General features: G+C 45.6%; 1 protein-coding gene across 3 annotated transcripts; it reads right to left on the reverse strand.

The window, feature by feature from the left end:
* Positions 1 to 272: 272 nt before the first annotated feature.
* Positions 273 to 15,565, reverse strand: LOC120978274 (F-box only protein 27-like). Of its 3 annotated transcripts, XM_040406509.1 has the most exons (7): positions 15,384 to 15,565; positions 6,352 to 6,518; positions 5,905 to 6,276; positions 3,038 to 3,149; positions 2,871 to 2,966; positions 2,095 to 2,233; positions 273 to 644 (listed from the first exon to the last, which is right to left on the reverse strand). In XM_040406509.1, exons 3-7 carry the CDS (start codon positions 6,266 to 6,268, stop codon positions 489 to 491), a joined length of 867 nt encoding a protein of 288 aa, XP_040262443.1. In that variant the 5' UTR covers positions 6,269 to 6,276; positions 6,352 to 6,518; positions 15,384 to 15,565; the 3' UTR covers positions 273 to 488. The 3 variants fall into 3 exon arrangements, with proteins under 3 accessions (XP_040262443.1, XP_040262442.1, XP_040262444.1); XM_040406508.1 differs by lacking the exon at positions 6,352 to 6,518 and having other exon boundaries at positions 15,384 to 15,561; XM_040406510.1 differs by lacking the exons at positions 6,352 to 6,518; positions 15,384 to 15,565 and adding an exon at positions 11,786 to 12,405.
* Positions 15,566 to 16,601: the final 1,036 nt, after the last annotated feature.

The following is a 16,601-nucleotide window of genomic DNA, read 5'->3' on the forward strand; positions in this document are numbered from 1 at the left end:
GAATGTATGGGCTTCGATGAGCTGAAGTAAGTTATTCGCGAAGTCACGCGCAACTTTGTGAATAACTTACTTCGGCTCATCGGAGCCCATACATTCTAATACATATCTCCGTACAGTATTATTTCGAAGTTTTGAACATAGCAACTTAGGATGAAGCATCTGAAGCTCGCTTCACTCAACACTATATGCAAGGCCTGGCAGGGGAAGTACAGAAAAAGGGAAAACTATATACCCCGATAACCCCTCTAATAAAGCACTACACATTTTACCTCTCTGCCTTACAGCAGCCATAACTTTTATTTTTTTTATTGGCAGAAGCTTTGTGGTTTATAAGTGGCTATTGCTTTAGGACCATAAACAACAAGCAAGAAAGATGGTAGAATTATAATATAGAAACATCCTTGGGGTTACAGTGCAGACATAGCCGAACGAGCCGCAGTCCTTACTGATCATCGGCCAACTCCAAGTAGTGTATTCGGGGGGGGGGCTCATCTACAGGGCTCCAGGTTGTCACACTTCACAGTGACGGAGGAGTTGGAGATCCGAGCGCCGTACCATCCTTTCCAGAACTGCATGTCTTTTCCTTTGTGGGTAAAGTTCACATATCGGACACCGGGTCCGTAGTGGCGGAATTCATGAGAGACCTGAGGAAGCGGCACAATAAAAAAAAATCACTGGGCATATTGAAAAATAAGTTATACACGGAGGAGGACCCAATGACTGGTCCGCGGGAGGACAAAGGGGTTGTTCTGATGGTGCCACCTGCTAGAAACCAAAATAACACAAAAACTAACTACTACGAGCCCAGAAAGAATAAAGTGGACGCATTTTAGGAGTCTGGTGCACTCATAAGCAGAGCAGACTCCTTTGCTCCTCAGAAATGACGGCCTGTATTAACCCTTAGGATACCGGAGATTTTTTTCAGTTTTAATTTTTTACTCCCTATCTTCCATGAGCCATAACTTTTTTTTATTTTTCTGTTCATATATCCATATGAGGGTTTATTTATTTTTTTTGTGTGGGAAAAGTTGTACTTTCTAAATGCCACCATTTAATATGGCATACAAGGTAGTGGGAAGCAAGAGAAAAATTCCAAATGGGGTGGAATTGAAAAAAAAAAAAAAAACATAATTCCTCCACGGTTTTACAGGTTTTGTTCCTACGGCGTTACCTTTGCAGAAGTACTGACCTGTGACCTTGATTCTCTGGGTCAGTACGATTACAACGATACCACATATGTGTAGGTTGTTTGTGTCTAAATAGTGTAAAAATTTATTAAAACTTTGATAAAGAAATGATTTTTTTACATCACCATATTCTGACCCTCATAACTTTTTTATAGTCATGTCTACTGAGCGGTGTGGGGGCTCATTTTTTGCCGGACGATCTGTAGTTTTTATTAATAGCATTTTGGAGTGTGTGTGACTTTATCACATTTTTTTCTGTAGGAGAAACGATTAAAAAAAACGGCGAATCTGACATTTTGACCCTTTTTTCCGTTACGCCATTCGCTGTATTGGAAAAATATTTATATAGCACGGGCATTTTCGGACGAGGTGATGCCCATGATGTTTATATTTTTCGGTATTTATGTATTTTTTTTTTTATTCGACGAAAAGGGGGGGCGATTTAAATTTTTATGTTTATTTTTTTAATATAATTTTTTACGTTTTTTTTAATTATTTTATGGTATTGTAGCTCATGTTCTTTGGCCGCAGAGGATGCCGGTAACGCTTCCGGGTTTTTGAGCTTTTAGATGCCTTGATCACGGCATCTAAAAGGCTTTAATGACCGCGATTGGCATTATTGCCGGTCGCGGTCATTAGCCGCGGATCTCTGCTATTTGAAACAGTGGAGACCCCCTGGCCATGGCGCCTGCTGCAAGCGCGAGCGGGCGCCATGTTTACCCATGGAAAGAGTTAAAAATCACAGCTGCATTCACAATTCTGCTGACTTCAGAGCTGGAATTCTCTCGACACTCCCTCCTGCTTCAGAGCCTGCACTTAATTTGTTTGGGTGTTTCTTACATTGGGTATTCTGACGCAGGAGAAACTTACAACAAGTTTTGCTATATGTGAGGAGACTGTATCGTACCTGGTGATAACATGCGTCGTTCCACTGGGGGATGGGATCGGGGTCCATAGTGAACTCCTGGAGTACGGTTTGCTGATCGGCAGCCAAGAGCTGAACTTTTATACTATAGACACAGCTGCAGTCTTCTCGTCCGGCGTACCTGCAAAAAACGATTCCCGGCCTCGTGAGTTACATTTATTAATTTTTTCAATGTTCTCCAAGGTTGAATGTATACAGCTTTAGGCCTCATCCACATTTTAGGTCCCGTATTACTACCACAAGTACCAGCCTGATCCATCCTGTGATGCCGTTGGCTCAGGTCCTTAGACCTGCAGTTGGGTCTCAAGGTCGGAATACAGAATCTGAAAGATGCCTTATTATTCTGTGTATACAACATACGCCTAGGTTTAGTTCTACAACTCCATGTCCAGCAGAGATCAGAGAATTTCAGGTGTAAGATTTGACTTAAAAATGAGTTGTACAGGATTTAAAAAAAAATAAAAAATCATGGCTGGGTTCTTCCAAAAGCAGCACCAAACCTGGCTACCGGTTGGATTGCGGCTTTTCTCCATGCACTTCAATGGAGCTGAGCTGCAATGCCAGGCACAACCTGTAGACAAGTGTGGCACTGAATCTGGAAGAAAGTAACCATGTTTTTGTAATCCTTGGCAATCCGACTGCTCAGGGTACAAACAGCAGGACGGCCCGTCATCGGCTTATTGGTCAGGGATCCTTCTAACAAAAACGGATTGCGGGGAATCCCTATGATAATACGGAAAGCAGGTGTAATAACTGACCAGTCAGATATGCAGATGGGAGGCTGGTGGACGTCCAGGAGATGCTCCCATAGTCCTTCCTGTACAAGGTCTATGATCTGGCTCTTCTTACACCAACTGTAGGGGGAGGTACAGGGTTAGCGAGGTAAGTTACAGAACTGAGAGCAGAAGGCCGGCTGGTTACTCACCCGTATGAGCTGACGAAGCAGATCTGGCTGTCGGCACCTTCTAAAACAGAGTTACTTTTCTCCACCCTCCAACCATCCCCTCCGTGTTTTACGCTCCAGTGATTAAGCTGTTCTGAAGGAAATAAGAAAAATCAGACTGATACAACATGCTTCACCTGTGAACAGAGCGTGTACTGAGCATGCACGACCACCACTCCATTCACTGTTGTGGACAGACAGATAGTCGAGCACTGTACTCAGCAGCAAACGGAACAGTAGTCACCCCTCTGCACTACACTCACAGGTGAAATCGGGTTTTCTTATTTGGTGGGGTGCCCAGCGGTGGGACCCCCTTCTCCAGTGGATAGGCAATACCATAAACCCTTTAAAAGGGTTTGTCCAATTAAAGAGAATTGTGGATAGAGAACGAGAAACGGGGAGTGGGGGGTGTACTTCCCTTCTGAATGGAGCAAAAGGCATGAATGTGTGTCTGCTGTACAAGCGCTCGGCTAATTCTGGCAGCCCCATAGCGCTTTATGGAGAGGCCGCTCACATGCATGACCGCCTCTCCATTCAACCGGAGGGGCACGGGCCCCTGTTCTCATGATCGGACACAGAGGTCAGACCCGTGGGATCAGACACTTATCCCATATCCTGTGGACAGGGGAAAAGTTGTCTAATTTGGACAACCCCTTTAATAAAAAATCAGACTGGTTACTAGGGACGTACACCATTCTAAAGGCTGTGGTTGTTAAGCAGTGTAGCCCTAGTAACCAGCCTGTCAGACAAGACCCAAATAATCGGCTTTAAGCAGGACTGGCAACCCAGAGGTGTCAAAGGGTGCAAGGACAGGTTACGGATATGTATAGAACCAATGTATTCGAGGTACTGCTGTGTCCCAATGATCTAACACCGCCGTCATCTTCAAATGTGCGTCTGTGGTCCATGAAACCTGGTTCATGTGAAGAGTGCATGACCCACCATGTCCAAGGAGACCTGAACTCCCCGATGCTGCGAGTTCCTGCCCGACTGTGGGTCTACTGAAACAGTAGATTGGTGGACGGACTTGAACTTACCTCCTCATAGAACACTATGATCAGGGATCTTGGGTTAATTGAGCTGGAGTCAATAGGGGAAAAGCAGCCATCACATGGAGGGGTGCACACGCATGTCCGAAACAACTTTGGGCCTATATTTTCCATCCTGAGAACTCGCTCTCTGTCATTCTTGTTCTATACGAATATGGATCCATACTATCAATAGTTGTTCATTAAAGGGGTTATTCGAGGCTGGAAATGCTGCCCCCCCCATACGCCTGGGCCTCGTGCTGAATCCACTTACCTGGCTCTCCGCGCTGCTCCTGTTCCATGCACTGCCGCCTCTGCTTCTCCCCGTGCGTGGATGAAAATATCGGGCGCTGTGGGGGTTGGGGGTGTCACTTATGACGCTAGGGAGGCTTGTCCCCGTCACCGCCTGCCATTGCTCCGCTCCGACACCGGATGTTTTCATCTGCGCATGGGGAGAAGATGCTGCGGCAATGTGGGGACCAGGAGCGGTGCAGGGAGCCAGGTAAGTAGAATCAATGTTAGGGGCCCGAGCATATGGGGGGGGGCCATTTCCAGCCTTGGATAACCCCTTTAAGCTGGATTTACACAGGTTGACTGAGCGGCCAATTAGTCGGGGCGAAGCGTTCCTTCCAGATAGTTGGCTGTTCGTTCAATGAAGGAGACCACTGCATTTACATGCAGAGACGACCTCCATAGTATGAGGAGGAGGGATCGCTATCGCGATCCCTTGTCCCCATACAGAAATATTGGCCCCGAAGCCATGATTACTGGTGCCTGCATGAACGACAGGATCACCCAATGAACGAGCGTTTTTCTTGTTGCTCCGGTGATTGGCGGCACATTTACATGGCCAGATTGTCGGGAGCGACCGTTCACAGGAACAGTCGTTCCCAATAATCTGCCCGATTTTCGGGCCATGTAAATGCACCCTTACTTGTGGACTGGAACCGATTGTGTTCTGCAGATAATATATGTTTCTAGATTACATTTTTTTTTATTTTCTGTTATTTATTGCTTGTCTTTTTAGTCAAGTAAATTGTGTATTTTGGAATATATGCCTGAAGCATCTCACCATTATTACTGTAACATGTCTGAAACAATCCTTAAAGGCTATTCTCAGCTTTGGGGGCAATTTTTTTTATGATTGCATTCTACTCATTTTGTGCGAAAAAATTTTGGGGGATTGGTCTTTAGTAAAAATATTGAGCTGTTATGCCACGGTGTGAATGGTACTTTCACTTTGTGCCTTATCTCTAAGTTACTAAAAGGTCATAAACACTTATTTAAGCCACATTCTTATCAGTAAGATAAGAACTGAGCTATAATGAGTGTTTAGGAAGTCAGAGATAAGGAGCCGTCAGCTGAGCTGCCTGATGGAACAGAGTCAAAATTCAGAGCCTGTTACTAAAGAAACTCAAGGCTGCACAGAGACAGGGGTTCAAAATGATTAATAAAGACCAACTGAAAAAAATATTTTTAGCTCAAAATGAGTACAATGCAATAATAATAATAAAAAAAAGAATGCCCTTAAAGGTGGACATAGCCTTTAAGATCATCAGAATGGAGCAAGTGAGATGAATGCACGCGTTTCAGAGTCACATTTAGCCTTTTATCTAGTCAATTACAATGCATTTGTTCTTTTGACCTTATAGAGGGGGTCAATGCAACTTCCGAAATGCATAGAATGCTTCAGAAACTGTACCCACCTCTCCCAGTCCATTCTAATGAAGAGATAGTAATACTGGAACGACCCGATCAAGGACTGATTCTCGTAATAGCGCCCTTTTAGTAATTCATTATAGTTCAGCATTACGCCCTCACCTGTGCCACATGGATTTCGCAGCAGGTTCCGTGAAAATGGCTTCTTTAGATAAATTTTCTGCCAGGGGAGGTCATGAGACATTTCTGCAACTAAAAGAGTCACTCTCCTATAGTCTAGTTCACACTTGATCCTCCACAGGGAGGGAGAGTCCACCAGACGTTTCCATCGCTGGCTCACAAGCCTACAGTGTAAGAGCAGGTCTTGTTCTGGCACAAAGCTGAAGATCAAGATGAGGATCTCATCTGGAAAAGGCTCCAGGTCCATAAAAAATTCTACACGACGCAGGAATGGTAAAGACTGCAGGGACGTAAGTATTTCCCGAGGCAGGGTGGATGGTCGATCCTGGGAACTCGCCTGCCCCATTTCACGGCCTACAAGAGAGACAGAAAATGAATGTAAGCCAGGCCAATAATGTGTGCATGTTCGGTGACAATGACCATGCCTACCCCATAGTGTATGCGAGGTTCCCAGGCAGGCAATGACAACTGTTGGCCAAGACGCGAATGCACAATCACACAGACAAAGTTTTGGAAAGTGCTGCCGAGTGTGGAGCTTCGCCGTCTATTGGGATTGTTGGGGTCATAGCTGCCGATTCTCCACTGGGCCATAAATCCTATTGAAAAGTCATAAAACACTGCAATATACCAAACAGCCCTGTGCCTAAAACATAGTTAGCCCTACAAATAGTCCTCATTCACACTTGTGTGTTGTGGTCGAGTTCCCCTACTGTCGGATAGCAGTGACTGCAATATGGTGCACAATATGGTTCAGTGTTGATTTTCTATATTTTATAGGCCTATAACTATTCTGAATGCAAACATGCAGTGCATGCGGAAAGTCTTCAGACCCTTTCACATTTTGCTTCTTGAGCTGAAATTTAAAAAACAAAAGTCACGTTTCTCTCCATCATTCTGCACTCAGTTCCCATAATGACAAAGTGAGAACGGAAGGTTAGAAATCTTTGCTAATTTATTGAAAAGGAAGAACTTACATCTTGCATTGACATAAGTATTCACACCCTTTAGTCAGGACTTAGTTGAAGCCCCTTTGGCAGTGATTACAGCCTTCAAGCCACAAGTTTTGCATGTTGGATTTAGGGATTTTCTACCATTTTTCTCTGCAGATCCTCTCAAGCTCTGTCAAGTTGGATGAAGACCATCAGTGGGCAGCCATTTTTCTGGTCTCTCCAGAGATTATCGATTGGGTTCAAGTCAAGGCTCTATCTGGATCACTCAAGGACATTCACAGAGTTATCACTCCCTCAACCCTAACCAGTCTCCCTGTCCCAGCCATTGAAAAATACCCCACAACATGATGTTGCCACCACTATGCTTCACTGTAGGGATGGTATTGGGCAGGTGATGAGTAGTGTCTGGTTTCCTCTAAACATAACGCTTAGAATTCAGACCAAAACGTTCAATCTTGGTTTCATCAGACCAGAGAATCTTGTTTCTCAGTCTGAGAGTTGCTTTCGTGCATCTTTTACTGAGGAGAGACTTTTTTTTGGGCCACTATGCCATAAAGCCCAGATTGGTGGAAGCTGCAGTGATGGTTGACCTTCTGGAAGTTTTTACTATCTGCATACAGGATCTCTGTAGCTCAGCCAGAGTGACCATTGGGTTCATGGTCACCTCTCTTACCAAGGCCCTACTCCCCCAACTACTTAGTTTGGATGGGCGACTAGCTCTAGGAAGGGATCTGTTTTTTCCAACCTTCTTCCGTTTAAGAATCATGGAGGCCACTGAACTCTTGGTAGCTTTCAGTGCAGGAGAAATCTTTTGGTACTCCTCTCCAGATCTGTGCCTCCACTCAATCCTGTCTCTGAGCTCTATAGGCTATTTCTACCTCATGGCTTGGTTTTTTGCTCTGATATGCATTGTCACTTGGGAAACCTTATATAGACAAGGCTGTGGCTTTCCCAATCATGTCCAATCAACTGAATTTACCACAGGTGACTCCAGTCAAGGTGCAGAAACATCTTGCAGATGATCAAGAGAAATCAGAGGCCCCCAGAGCAAAAATGTCAAGTGTCATAGCAAAGGGTCTAAATACAATGCAAAGTAACATTTCTAAAATGCTGTTTTCTCCTTCTCGTTATGGGGTACTGAGTAGAGATTCATGGGGGAAACTTGAATCTTTATTTATTTTAGCACAAGGCCACAACTTAACAAAATGAGAAAGGGTCTGAAGACTTTCTGAATGCACTGTATGCAATGGAGAAATTATAACATTATTGATCTTATGGCTAAAAAAAATTCCATATTCTAGATTCATACACAGCATCAAAAAAAATCCTGTATCGGGTCCGATGGGCCAGTTTAGAAACATAGAATGTGGCGGCAGATAAGAACCATTTGGCCCATCTAGTCTGCCCAATATACTGAATACTATGGATAGCCCCCGGCCCTATCTTATATGAAGGATGGCCTTATGCCTATCCCATGCATGCTTAAACTCCTTCACTGTATTTGCAGCTACCACTTCTGCAGGAAGGCTATTCCATGCATCCACTACTCTCCCAGTAAAGTAATACTTCCTGATATTACTTTTAAACCTTTGCCCCTCTAATTTAAAACGATGTCCTCTTGTAGCAGTTTTTCTTCTTTTAAATATTCTCTCCTCTTTTACCTTGTTGATTCCCTTTATGTATTTAGCAGTTTCTATCATATCCCCTCTGTCTCGTCTTTCTTCCAAGCTATACATGTAAGGCCTCTTTCACACTTGCGTTGTCCGGATCCGTCGTACACTCCATTTGCCGGAAGTGCCCGCCGGATCCGTAACACCGCAAGTGAACTGAAAGCATTTGAAGACGGATCCGTCTTCAAAATGCGTTCATTGTTACTATGGCAGCCAGGACGCTATTAAAGTCCTGGTTGCCGTAGTAGTAGTGGGGAGCGGGGGAGCAGTATACTTACAGCCCGTGCGGCTCCCCGGGCGCTCCAGAATGACGTCAGAGCGCCCCATGCGCATGGATGACGTGATCCATGCGATCAAGTCATCCATGCGCGTGGGGCGCCCTGACGTCACTCTGAAGCGCCCCGGGAGCCGCACGGACGGTAAGTATACTGCTCCCCCGCTCCCCACTTTAAAGGCTAATCTGTCACTAGCATATTAGAAAAATTTTTTTTTTATGAATCCATGTGTAATAAAGTACCTTATTTCCATATGTCTTGTTCTTTTTAATGTGAGTCTTATCATTTCTTCAAAAAAACGCTTATGATATGCAAATGAAGCTGTAAGGAGCCCAGAGGGGCGTTATTCTTTCTCCACGGTGCCCAGGAACGCCCCTCTGAAGTGCCGTGCCCGCCTAAATTTGAAAACTAATAACTCCTCCAAGTTCAGCTAAATCGCCTCCCTGGCCTATAGCAATTGACGCCTGAGACTTTATTACACATGGATTCATTAAAAAATATTTTTTGCTAATATGCTAGTGACAGATTCCCTTTAAGTCTTCTGAAATAATGACCCCTAAATCCCTTTCCTCAGATACTGAGGTTAGGACTGTATCACTGATTTTATATTCTGCTCTTGGGTTTTCACACCCCAGGTGCATTATCTTGCACTTATCAACATTACATTTTAGTTGCCAGATTTTTGACCATTCCTCTAGTTTTCCTAAATCCTTTTCCATTTGGTGTATCCCTCCAGGAACATCAACCCTGTTACAAACCTTTGTGTCATCAGCAAAAAGACACACCTTACCATCGAGGCCTTCTGCAATTTCGCTGATAAAGATATTAAACAATATGGGTCCCAGAACAGATCCCTGAGGTACCCCACTGGTAACAAGACCATGGTCTGAATATACTCCATTGACTACAACCCTCTGTTGCCTGTCTTTCAGCCACTGCCTAATCCATTCAACAATATGGGAGTCCAAGCCCAAAGACTGCACTATATTGATAAGCCTTCTATGTGGGACAGTATCAAAAGCCTTACTAAAGTCCAGATAAGCGATGTCTACTGCACCTCCTCCATCTATTATTTTAGTCACCCAATCAAAAAAAATCAATAAGATTAGTTTGACATGATCTCCCTGAAATAAACCCATGCTGTTTTTCATCTTTCAATCCATGGGATTTTAGATGTTCCACAATCCTCTCCTTAAGTATGGTTTCCATTAATTTCCCCACTATGTCAGGCTTACTGGCCTATAGTTTCCCGATTCCTCCCTACTACCTTTCTTGTGAATGGGCACAACATTTGCTGATTTCCAATCTTCTGGGACGACTCCTGTTACCAATGATTGGTTAAATAAATCTGTTAATGGTTTTGCTAGTTCACCGCTGAGCTCTTTTAATAGCTTTGGGTGTATCCCATCAGGCCCCTGTGACTTATTTGTATTAATTTTAGACAGCTGACTTAGAACCTCTTCCTCTGTAAAGACACATGCATCAAAAGATTCATTAGTCTTCCTCCCCAACTGAGGTCCTTTTCCTTCATTTTCCTTTGTAAAAACTGAGCAGAAGTATTCATTGAGGCAGTCAACTAGTTCTTTATCTTCTTCCACATACCTTCCTTTTTTTGTTTTTCATTTGTTAATTCCTTGTTTTAGTTTCCTTTTTTCATTTATGTATCTGAAGAATGTCTTATCGCCTTTTTTCCCTGACTGAGCTAATTTCTCTTCTGCCTGTGCTTTAGAAGCTCTTATAAACTTGTTTGGCCTCTCTCTGCCTAATCTTATAAATTTTCCTGTCATCCTCGTTTTGTTTGTTTTTTATAAAAAAGTTTGGATGTGTATACTCTAGTATATGTGTATGGAGCACAAGGAAAAGGTTACGTAATAATCGTCACACTTTATGTTGCCGTAAGCTGCCATGGAATATATATCTACATCACCATTGATGCTGGAGGACAACTCTTACTTACTCCAGTGCTCTTCTCTATGAGATTTTTTCCAAGACGTCGGGACAACTCCTGAACAAAACTGAAAACACAATACAGATGTGAAACCACAATATGCCAGCCACAAGTACTCCAGTAATAAGATGATCCCCTGACAAGATGCCGGCCACATGTGCCCCCCTGACAAGATGCCAGCCACAGGAGACCCATGACAAGATGCCGACCATAGATGCACCCCTGACAAGATGTCATCCACAAGTGGCACATGACACAATGCGCCCACAGGTGTTCTACATCAAAAAGCTGGCCACAGGAGACCCATGACAAGATGCCAGCCACATGTCCCCCATGACACAATGCTTGCCACAAGTGCCCCCCTGACAAGATGCAAACCACAGGTGGCCAATGACAAGATGCCGACCCCATGACAAGATGTCATCTATAGGTGGCGCATAAGAAGGTGCCGACCACAGGTGCACTATGACAAGATGCTTGTCACAAGTGTTCCCATAACAAGATGCCACCCACAGGTATCCCATGACAAGATGTCAGCCACAAATGCCTTGTGACAAGAAGCTGGCCAAGATAACCCGATAAGTTACCCATCAGCATCCTTATCTCTCTTGTATCGGCTGGGACCTTCCGGTTCTAAAGTCCTGAATTCTGAATGTTGCTTTTTAGGTCTCTTGCATCTGACGTGGTGACTGGATGGTGGCTGACCTTCTGCTTGAGATATCTCAAGATCCAGAAGTACAAAATGTTCCCTGCTTAATTCTAGAAATTTCATTATTTTGGCTCCAAAGACTGAAGGAATGCAATCCTCTAGTTATACTTGGAAAGTCCACCTAAAGCAGGCATGCTCAACCTGCGGCCCTCCAGCTGTTGCAAAACTACAACTCCCATCATTCCCGGACAGCCTACAGCTATCAGCCTACAGCAGGGCATGGTGGGAATTGTGGTTTTACAACAGCTGGAGGGCCGCAGGTTGAGCATCCCTGACCTAAAGGATCAGCATGCTCCATATGTCTACCTTACCTGGGAACTTGAAGTTCTGGCCTCCCAGTATCTCCAGAAGGTCAGCTGATCACTTTCTGGGTGGACTGCAGGCTCTCGGATGGTGGTAGGACCTTATTGAGCGTCTGGACTTGTCAGACTTGTTTACTTATAGGGCAGTCAGCTAGACAGGGAAAGGTGGTGGTGACAGCAGGTGACATGGGGGTGGGGGTGAATCACGTGTACAGTGACACAAAAAGGAGAAGCTAAACCTCCAGATCATTTCATGGACCGGACATGTTTATAGTAAATATAGGTGCCTCTCAATGAATAGGAAAAGATTGTAAGCTCTTGTGAGCAGGGCCCTCCTTCCTCTTGTTCTAATGATTGACTTGCTATGTTATTTATGACTGTTTGTACTTTAACCCCTGAATTGTAAAGCGCGGCGGAATATATTGGCGCTATAGAAATAAAGATTTTTTTTTATAGAATATTACCGAACGGTTGTTTAAACTCATATTCTATAGATTCATTACACGCAGACTGATTGATTTCAAGTGTTTCAAGTATGTTAATGATTGTGGCTTACAGCTAATGAAAATCCAAAAGTCAGAATCTAAGCAAATTAGAATATTATATAAGACCAGTTAAAAAAATTATTTTTAATACAGAAATGTGGTTGGCAACTTGTCATGGCTTCCCGTGGCCGGCATCTTGTGATGGGGGGCACATATGGCCGGGATCTTGTGATAGGGGGGGGGGGGGGGGCGCACGTGGCCGGGATCTTGTGATGGGGGGCACACGTGGCCGAGATCTTGTGAAGGGGGCACACGTGGCCGAGATCTTGTGAAGGGGGCACACGTGGCCAGGATCTTGTGAAGGGGGCACACGTGGCCAGGATCTTGAGATTGGGGGGGGCACACGTGGCCAGGATCTTGAGATTGGGGGGGGCACACGTGGCCGGGATCTTGAGATGGGGGGCACACGTGGCCGGGATCTTGAGATGGGGGAGGGGGGCACACGTGGCCGGGATCTTGTGATGGGGGTCCATTAGGACTATATTACACCTATTAATCCTGCACCTACCTAATTAACTAAGACTTAACTTTTATTAATATTACTGATAATACTTATGTGAATAACTAAATCATTAAAACTTCCAGCAATCACTGGCCCTTTATGTATCAGTTGAATTACCCTGTCAGGATGTCACCTGACCAGGTTGCCTGCTACTAAGTCGATACACACTAGTGCCTAACTGGCTGCGCGCTGCCAGTGTAATGTGTAGGCACTGTGTGATTTTATAACAGCATATCACTGCAGCCTAGCATTATAGTGTCAAGAAATCACACAGTGCCAACACATTACACTGGCAGCGCGCAGCCAGTTAGGCACTAGTGTGTATCGACTTAGTAGCAGGCAACCTGGTCAGGTGACATCCTGACAGGGTAATTCAACTGATACATAAAGGGCCAGTGATTGCTGGAAGTTTTAATGATTTAGTTATTCACATAAGTATTATCAGTAATATTAATAAAAGTTAAGTCTTAGTTAATTAGGTAGGTGCAGGATTAATAGGTGTAATATAGTCCTAATGGACACTAGTAGTAATGAATTGTTGTATAACACACCACATCCTTGCACTTTAAGGGAAAGCATAGTGTTTGAACTTGTGATGGGGGGGCACACGTGGCCGGGATCTTGTGATGGGGGGGACACACGTGGCCGGGATCTTGTGATGGGGGGACACACGTGGCCGGGATATTGTGATGGGGGGGGCACACGTGGCCGGGATCTTGTCATGGGGGGGACACACGTGGCCGGGATATTGTGATGGGGGGGGGGCACACGTGGCCGGGATCTTGTGATGGGGGGGGGGGGGGCACATGTGGCTGGGATCTTGTGATGGGGAGGCACACGTGGCCGGGATCTTGTGATGGGGAGGCACACGTGGCCGGGATCTTGTGATGGGATCACTTTATTATGGGAGCACGTGTGGCCAGCATCTTGTCAGGGGGGCATCTTATTATGGGAGCACGTGTGGCTGGCATATTGTGGTTTCACATCTGTATTGTGGTTTCAGTTTTGCTCGAGGAGTTACCGATACTGACTCAAATCTCCTGGTTTTGGCTTCAAAAACCGTCTCAGAAAATCTGAAGATGCGAACCCCCCCTAAAGGTACTCACACATGGTACACATTTATCTGCGTAAAATCTGCATGAAAACTACACGAAAAATGTGATAAAACCGCACATGAATCGGCAGTATTTACTGCGGTTTTTGTGTAACGTTTGTGTGTATTTTTTGGTGCAGATTTATTACCAACACCGCTGAAGTCTATGGGGAAAGTGCCTCAGCCGCACAAAGGACGGACGCGCTGCACACAAAATATACAAAGTGCACATGACATTTGCGAAATCTCATTCGCGCCGCTGGCACTGGATTATCTGCAAGGTAAACTGCCCAAAATATGCACGGTGTGCACACAGTCTAAGGCCTCCTGCACACGACCGTAGGTGTCCCGCTGCCGTAATGCAGATGCAATACACGGGCACCGTGCGGACCCATTGACGGATGCGGACCCATTGACTTGAATGGGTCCGCAAATCCCGAGGTGCGGAACGGAAGCACGGAACGGAACACTAGGGAAGCAGTACGGATTGCTTCCGTGGGGTCCCGTTCCGCAAAAATATATAACTTGCTCCATCTTTTTGCGGAACGAACGGATGCCGACCCATTCAAGCTGAATGGGTCTGGATCCATCCTGGCCGCCGCACGGAGGTTGACCGCAAATTGCAGTCCCCAATGCACGGAACGAATATGTTCGTGTGCAGGAGGCCTAAGGGTACGTTTTTTGCCATCCGTGTGTCACTCATATTCCACGGACACTGCTCAGACATCTCCACTGCGCCTGCGCCGATGACGTCATAGTGCTCCAAGGAACAGGCGCAGTGGAGATGTCTGAGCAGGGAAGCGGTCAGACATTCTCTGCGCATGCGCCGAATACAGCCGCGCACGGCGCATGCGCGAGAATTCGTCCGTTGCGTCACACGGAGGATCGCCTTCATCAGGAGATGGGCGGGCTGGAGGGACGCGCTGGGCGGTGGCTGTGTATGAAGGTAGACGGAGCCTCTAGGTGCTAATGACGCCCCCATAGCACCTAGAGGCTCATTAGCATATTTATAAAAGTTATTTTTTTAGCAAAACGGCTGCCCAAAAAGCTGTTATATTAGGATGGTTGGCCAGAGCAGACACTAGCGGATCGCTAGTGTCATACCAAGTACAAAATGTCATACCAAGTGATAGAAACCCTTTAAAATCAATGGGTAGGTGTGAAGATGGCCCAACCGCGACTGACTGAAGTGTGAACGAGGCCTTGTACACAGTGGGGGTCATTGATCCCCGTGCTGCTCTGAGGACGGGTTCACACCTGCATGGCTCCCCTAAGGCAGCTCCTATGGCTGTCAGGCTCTCTTTGAGGGGACTCCTACACACAAGCGGCCACATCTGCTCCCTGGTCTCCACCGACGTGAACTGGAGGCGCAGCCGAAACAACGGAAATACCGCGTCCTATTTCGCGTGGATAGAGGCTCCTCGCGGTTACCATGGTAACAGGCAACACTGACACCACGTCACGTACCAGAAGCTCGGGGTCTCCCTGCGTCACAGTCTCATCTACGATGAAGAGCGGACGATTCCTGTAGACACGAGGGATGTCCGCTAGGGGGCGCGGCACTGCCTGACCTTTTACCTTGTCACGTGCTCGTGTGGGTCACGTAGCCCCGCCCATCTACGTCAGGGAAATGCAATATCTGCTAGAGCGGCTCATGGCCGAGCTACTGATTGTCATGTGACCCGTCCTGATGGGTGACGTCATAGATGATTGTATACTTTGGGACGGAATTACATTTTTATATGTCCCATTGGAATATGGCAGTCCTTAACCCCTTGCGTTGTAGCGCCCTACATGTATGGCGGAAGGAGGGCTTTTTAACTATATGGTGAACGCTGCGGGCACCATAGCAACCGAAGTCTCTGCTGTTTCGAACAGCGAAGGCCCAGGGCCAAGGTCTACAATCGGCAATAAGGCCAATCACAGACATTTAACCCTTTAGATGCCGGGGGGAAACGGAAGCGCGCACTTCTGGGTCAGAAACGGGTCCCCCCCCATGTGGCGATTGGGGGGAGCCCTTCCTTCGCTCTGATGCACTGGGTCTCTCTGTAGACAGCCAGCATAGCAGAGCTGTAGTTCCTATGGAGGCCAGCAGGTGGCAGGGCTCCATTGGATAACAGCAAGTGGAGCTTAGATTGTAGTTCTATTGAGGCTATGGTGGAACCAGGCATGCTCAACCTGCGGCCCTCCAGCTGTTGCAAAACTACAACTCCCAGCGTTCTCGGACAGCCTACAGCTATCAACCTACAGCAGGGCATTGTGGGAGTTGTAGTTTTACAACAGCTGGAGGGCTGCAGGTTGAGCATGCCTGGAGCTAAAAGCCATCTGAAGAACACATATTCTGACTTCCTATTTAAAAAAATAAACGAAAAACATAAAGATCATGGGCATCGCAAAGTACCCAAACTTTTAAAATATGAAAATATGTATCCCATGTGGAGAATAGCATATAAAAAGAAAAGAAAAATGGCCGATTCATAATTTTTTCAGCACCTCACTTACCAAATTTTTTAAAATAAAATATGATAAAGTCACACACACTCCAAAAGGGTATCAATAAAAACTAAAGATCATCCCGCAAAAAATGAGCCTGCACTCAGCTTCGTAGACAAAAGTATAAAAAAGTTATTGGGGTCAGAATATGGTGATGAAAAGAAAAAAATACTTTTTTTTTTAGTGTTAAAA

The sequence above is a fragment of the Bufo bufo genome, chromosome 8, assembly GCF_905171765.1.
Source record: "Bufo bufo chromosome 8, aBufBuf1.1, whole genome shotgun sequence".
NCBI classification, from domain to species: domain Eukaryota; kingdom Metazoa; phylum Chordata; class Amphibia; order Anura; family Bufonidae; genus Bufo; species Bufo bufo.

Excerpts from the sequence above, each read along its gene's own strand:
- LOC120978274 (XM_040406509.1), bottom strand. The coding sequence starts at position 6,268 with ATGGGGCAGGCGAGTTCCCAGGATCGACCATCCACCCTGCCTCGGGAA. Across the intron at positions 3,150-5,904 it reads GCGAAATCCATGTGGCACAG|AACAGCTTAATCACTGGAGC; the intron begins GTGAGGGCGTAA and ends TATTTCCTTCAG. Across the intron at positions 645-2,094 it reads ACGACGCATGTTATCACCAG|GTCTCTCATGAATTCCGCCA; the intron begins GTACGATACAGT and ends CCGCTTCCTCAG.